The sequence below is a fragment of the Carlito syrichta genome, unplaced genomic scaffold (genome assembly GCF_000164805.1).
Source record: "Carlito syrichta isolate Samal-C Ts95f unplaced genomic scaffold, Tarsius_syrichta-2.0.1 Scaffold311830, whole genome shotgun sequence".
In the NCBI taxonomy this organism is placed as follows: Eukaryota; Metazoa; Chordata; class Mammalia; order Primates; family Tarsiidae; genus Carlito; species Carlito syrichta.
The window spans coordinates 468,558-474,898 of NW_007255926.1; the positions used below are offsets into that span (position 1 = coordinate 468,558).

Genomic DNA, 6,341 nt, shown 5'->3' on the forward strand with positions numbered 1-6,341 from the left:
CCTAAGGAAGATATTATATCTTCTTCCTACAGTTACTCTTAAAGGTATAAAGATGATCTATCACAGAAACAAAGAACAGTGTACCATATGTTCTCACTCATAAGCGGACCTTGAACAATTATAATACTATAAGAAAGGGATTGGCAGTAGAGGAAAACTGTCAGGGGAGGAGGTGGGATTGGCAGTTGAGGGAAACTGCTAGGGGAGGGAGGGGCACACCTCATCAACAAGGGTACCTGAATAATTAACATTTGTATACCTAACCCTGAATTGTACCCCACATCTTTATAATTAAAAAAATAAAAATAAAAAAAGATACCAGCATTTTGAGAGGCCACGGTGGGAGAACTGCTTGAGTCCAAGAGTTGGAGACCAGCCTGTGCAATACAGCTAGACCTCATCTCTACACAAAATAAAACAATTAGCCAGGTGTGGTGGCACACACCTATAGTCCCAGCTACTCAGGAGGTTGAGGTGAAAGGATCACCTGAGCCTAGGAGGTCAAGGCTACAGTGAGCCCTGAGCCTGCCACTGCACTTCAGCCTAGGTGACAAGAGTGAGACCCTAATTCAAAAATAGGTATTCAGATACATTTTTAAAAATCCCTGTCCTAGCTGGGTGTGGTGGCCCACGGCTACAATTCCAGCACTCTGAAGGCAGAGGCAAGAGGACTGCCTGAGCCCAGGGGTCTGAGACCCGCCTGGGCAACTTGGTGAGACCTCATCTCCACAATAAATAAAAAATATTAGCCAGGCATGGTAGTGCACGCCTGTAGTTCCAGCTACTTGGAAGGCTGAGGTGGAAGGATCACCGGAGCCCAGCAAGTCAAGACTACGGTGGCCGTGAGCATGCCACTGTACTTTAGCCTGGGCAACAATGAGACTCCAACTCAAAAAAAGAAGTCTCTGTCCTTGAAGAAATTTGCATGCAGGAAGAAAATGCCACAGATATTCTTAAGCCGAAATGAATGAGAAGCATTCTATCATATAAGCACATTCAAGAATGGCACCACTTAGAATAGGTGTAGGGCTATTGTCAAGACACAAGAGTTATACCAATAAGCTATTAGAATAAATTTCCATGACAACAGAAATGTTTATCCCAGATCATCTTTCCAGAGAGGAAGCAAGTCCATCCCCCACAGAGACAACAGATGCTAAGGGTTGGAATCGGGTCCAGGCTTTGAAAACTAACCCTGGCTGTCACGGGTACTATCAAGTACCCTCCCATTGGGCATCCATGTGCCTTCTCTTTGCCAAGCATTCCCACCATGCCTTTCCCTGCCAGCATTATGTACACACCTGGGGACTGTTTCCCTGTATCAAGCTGAAGACTCATCACATGGAAAAAATGTGCCCATGTAAGAATCTGGAACATGCCAGGTGCCTTACCCTAGAAAAGACCCATCACATTTAGAAATGTGCCAGCTTCATCTTCAATGAAAGAAAAGTAAAACAAACTGCCATCTAGCAAACTCATTTCCCTGAATGTTTTTCTCATCTTAATGCAAAACACAAAAAACTTTTTTCTCCCTTTGTTAAGAAAAAAATTCCTATAGACTATTTTGTAACTGGAATATTCCAAAGAATGCTTTCAAAAAGTACATTTCGCATAGCTCAGTCATGGAAAGAATAAAGCACCCAGTTGGCAGCGGTAGATAAAATAACTTCTCCAGGTTATAAAGAGGTTTAATGATAAGCTATGCACTAGCATGCCAGTGGTGGCTTCTTACAGAGGCTGTTGCCCACTGGTTTTTGGGAACTCAATGTGTGCTAATCCTTCCGGGGAACAGAGTTCTAATTTCGATTCTGTTCATCACAAGAATAGTCAGGACATGACAACTAGATTGATAACAGGTGGGTGATCATTTGTTCACTTTAATGTGTTGAGTTTTTCCAGATAAGGTTTTTATAATCAGTACCAGTACTAAACTCTAAGTCATTACTAATCACTACCTTGGCTATACCATTACTCTGGCATCAAAAACAACATTTAAAAGGCAGCAAAAGGGAGCAACTTCCCAAGATATACTCTAAGAATAATACAAGTAAGTCATCCCTCAGTCTCCATGGGAAATTGGTGTGTGTGTGTGTGTGTGTGTGTGTGTGTGTGTATGTATGTGTGTGTTGGAGTCTCACTCTGTCGCCCAGGCTGGAGTGCAGTGGCATGCTCATGGCCACCACAGTCTTGATCTACTGGACTAAAGCGACCCTTCTGCCTCAGCACCCCCCCAAGAGCAAAATCCACAGATGCTCAAGTCCTTCATATAAAAGGGGGTGGTAGCCAGGCACAGTGGCTCACGCCTATAATCCCAGCACTTTGGAAGGCCAAGGTGAGAGGATTGCCTGAGCTCACGGGTTCAAGACCAGCCTCGGCAACTTGGTGAGAATTCATCTCTACTATAAATCAAAAAAAATTAGCTGGGCATGGTGGTGCATGTCTGTAGTTCCAGCTACTTGGAAGGTTGAGGCAGAAGGATCACCTGAACCCAGCAGGTCGAGGATGCAGTGGCCGTAAGTGTGTCACTCCACTCCAGCCTGGGCAACAAAGTGAGATTCCAACTCAAAAAAATAAATAAATAAAATGGAGTGGTATTTGTATATAACCTGTACAAAGCTTCCTGCACACTTTAAATCATATCTAAATTACTTACGTAAGTTGTTATACTATATTCTTTGTGTGTGTGTGTGTGTGTGTGTGTGTGTGTGTGTGTGTATGTGTTGGTCTCACTCTGTTGCTCAGGTTGGAGTGCAGTGGCACGCTCATGGCCACTACAGTCTCAACTTACTGGGCTCAGGTGATCCGTCTGCCTCAGCCTTCCAAGTAGTGGAACTACAGGCATGTACCACCATGACCAGCTAATTTTTTGATTTATTATAGAGACAAGGTCTCGCCAAATAGCCCAGGCTGGTCGCAAACACCTGGGCTCAGACAATCCTCTTGCCTCTGCCTCCCAAAGGGCTGGGATTACAGACGTGAGCCACCACACCCAGTTATATTCTTTTTTATTTGTTATACTGTCACTTTTTTTTTCCCCAAATATTTTCAATCCAGTTCGTTGAATCAGCCATTGTGGAACTAGAGGATATGGCAAGCCAAGTATACATTTTAGTCATAAAATTGGATTAATGTATTCCATTTATGCCACTCATGTGCCTCTCTGAAACTATGAAAGAAACTCCTCTGTGCTTTTTATTTTTTTTTTTATTTTTTTTGAGTTGGGACTGCACTCTGTGGCTCAGGCTAGAGAGCAATGGCATGATGACAACAATCACATCTTATGGCAGCCTCAACCTCCTGGGCTCAAGTGATCCTTCCAACTCAGCACCCCAAGTAGCTGAGACTACAGGCACATGTCACCATGCCTGGCTAATTTTTTTGATTTTTTAGAGATGAGGTCTCGCTATGTTGCCCAGACTGGTCACAAATCTATGCTATTTTTTAATATGTCAGAAAAGTACTCATAAACTGGCTACTGTGGACTCATTGCTATTTTAAATAATATAGAAAATCTTTTTTAAAATTTCCATCGATCTCCGACCTTACAGTCTCACTGATGAGGCAATTCAGTCACTCAACAAACAGGTATCTTAGCCCTCACTGTGTGCCAGGCAAAAGGGTAGTGACTCAAAAGACAAACACAAACACCTGTTGGGAAGTCACAATCTAATGACAGACCCAGAAACATACAACGAATAAGAGAGAGCAGTAGGGATTTTGGAGAGGCATGGACAAGTGTTGAGGGGGCCCGCACCCATGAGACAACGAAGCTAAATTCTGTGGGGCAGATAACACAGTTCCTTAAAAGTTCATTTCCCCACAAGTGTCATCAGTTCCCACGGAAAGGAGTGTGCCTTCCTTCCATGCAGGGATTTAGGCCATGGCTAAATGACCATCTGTCAGAGATGCTGGGGGTGGGGATTGCCCCAAGTGAGAGGTTGGATTAAGTGTCCTTTAAAGCCCCTTCCAACTCTCACATTGTATAATTCCATGAGATCAGCCAAGCTAAAACAGTAATAGGAAGCTTCAGAGAGGAAGGGAAACTTGAACCAAGCCCATAATGATAGCTGGGACCTAAAGAAATGAAAGACAAAACAGAAGACCCTTCACTGGGGTCCTTTCCACTAAATGTGTGCTGGGTTAGTCTGCAAAGTACAAGGGGGTTAATGGCTGGAACAGACAGTAACATTTCTGTATCTTCTAACCATGGGGAAAAACTCCGAATCTTACATTTTACTGGAAAATAAGAGTAGCAGGCTTTTCTTTTTAATTATTTTCTATTTCAATAGCTTTGGGAGGTACGCAGAGCTTTGGTCTGGCTCTAAGTGCACTCCTCACTCCTACCTGTGCACGCTGCTACCCAAGAGGTGATTTTTTTGTCCCTCTCCCCCATCCCTCCTCCCCCTTCTGAATTTCTGAATCACATATTTAAGAAAATCATTTTAACGAAACATTAACAATACTACGTAGCTGGGCACAGTGGCTCACACATGTAATCCCAGCACTGGGGAAAGCAGAGGCAAGTGGATTATCCAAGTCCAGGGGTTCGAGACCAGCCTGGGCAACTTGGCAAGACCTCGTCTCTACAATAAATCAAGAAAAATTAGCCAGGTATGGTGGCACACACCAGTAGTTCTGGCTACTTGGAAGGCTTAGGTGGAAGGATCACCTGAGCCCAGCAGATCGAGGCTGCAGTGACCATGAGCATGCCATGGCACTCCAGCCTGAGCAACGGAGTGAGACTCGAACTTGAAAAGAAAATACTATTTAAAATACTGACAGACCTACTTCATTATACTCCCAATAATCATTCAATTACACTTCATGAAATACAGAACATGCCAAAAGACCTAGCAAGTCTTTAGGTAGTTATTTGGTAAGGAACTTAAGCAGCCTGACCTTGACACTTACATAATCAGGCTACATTTCCTACCAACTCTAAATAAACTTAACACTGTGATTTTCGACTTCAAACAACTCTCTGCCTTTCTCCAGTCCCCTAGCTGTCCTATTACTTGTGCTCACATGTCTTACTTGGGGTATCTTCACTTTACAATACCAGAACATACACAGAAGCCCCAAGCAGGTAAGTTATCCAAGAACGTATTAAAAAGTCAAGAACTAAAATGTCTTTTAAAGGCTCCCCAATATTTACGGGAATACACAGTCTTCTGGCTACAGGTCATGTCCAGCAGGTCACTCAGTTCATTAGAAAGTGAACTCCATGATGACACTCAAATATCCTCAATACATGAAATCATGGGCTAGCCTTCTTCCTCAGCGTTCTCAGCCCATCAGAATGCTGATGGAAACTTAGCTAAACATACAAAAGTGAGTGTGTGCTAAGGAGGAACTGGAGGAATGTAGAGACAGCACTGGCACCAAGGGGACAGGGAGGGGACAGCACTGGCAAGGGGACAGCACTGGCACCAAGATGGCAGGAGAAGCCACTACAACTGCAATACACTCCCCTGGATTTGTGTCAAACAGAAATGCTCCTGTTTTAGTTCCATTATCAGCATTGATCATTCTGAAACTATCGGTTCAATTCCGAGCTTACCCCTTTTTCTGAGAGGTTCAGAGTAAGCAAATGCAAGGTCCTCGTGTGAGATGACTTCCAATCCACAGGCATAACGTTGCCATAGTTGTCTGTCAGGGCATTCCAAATCCTTAAGAAGAAGAAAACCACCATCAATGAAAGTTCACAGTGTATGTCTTTAGTTAAACATTCAGTGAAAGAAGGCCACCAAATAGAAAGCAGAAAAATAGCAGACACTGGTTCTCAGAAAAACATCAACAAAGCAGTCTCCTAAATAAGACTAAGTGAAAATCCTATCACTGGGCTCTCAAGTCCAATGGGAAAGTGAAATAGTACAGAAAACTCTCCCAAAGTCAACAGCTAATGCTTCCATGGTGCAATATGTCAGGCACTATTCTCAGCAATGTATGGATATTAACTCATTTCATCCTTAAAAACAACATCAGAAACAGCAACCACCATTATACACACATTACAGATGAACAGACCTTAGTCATGTGTCCAGGGCCACATGGGTGGCACATACACTGTGCGTTACACTTCTTAGTCTTCTGAAACTTTCAAACGCATAGACCATTTCAAAACGTGAATATGCTCTCTCTAACCAAAAGTCTGTTATCTTTTCTGAAGAAAGGATTCAGTCTCAATGCGAGACCAGGATTTTATATCTAATTGATAATGAGGCTAAAGATTAAGGCAGTTGGAGGGAAAGAAGGCATTCACAGGCAAATGCACATGGTTCCATCCCATGCAGTTACCTTTATTATCAAGCAGCACAGAGGGCAGGGAGCAGGGTAAAATG

General features: G+C 43.3%; 1 protein-coding gene across 2 annotated transcripts in view; it reads right to left on the reverse strand.

Annotated features, from left to right (window-relative positions):
* The window catches only part of FEZ2 (fasciculation and elongation protein zeta 2), a 44,692-nt gene extending 39,029 nt beyond the window's left edge, over positions 1 to 5,663 (reverse strand). For both annotated transcript variants that reach the window (XM_021718106.1, XM_021718104.1), the window contains exon 1: positions 5,561 to 5,663. In XM_021718106.1, coding sequence (XP_021573781.1) covers positions 5,561 to 5,632 — 72 coding nt within the window. In that variant the 5' untranslated portion in view covers positions 5,633 to 5,663. The remainder of the gene's footprint in view (positions 1 to 5,560) is intronic.
* Between the last annotated feature and the right edge of the window lie 678 nt (positions 5,664 to 6,341).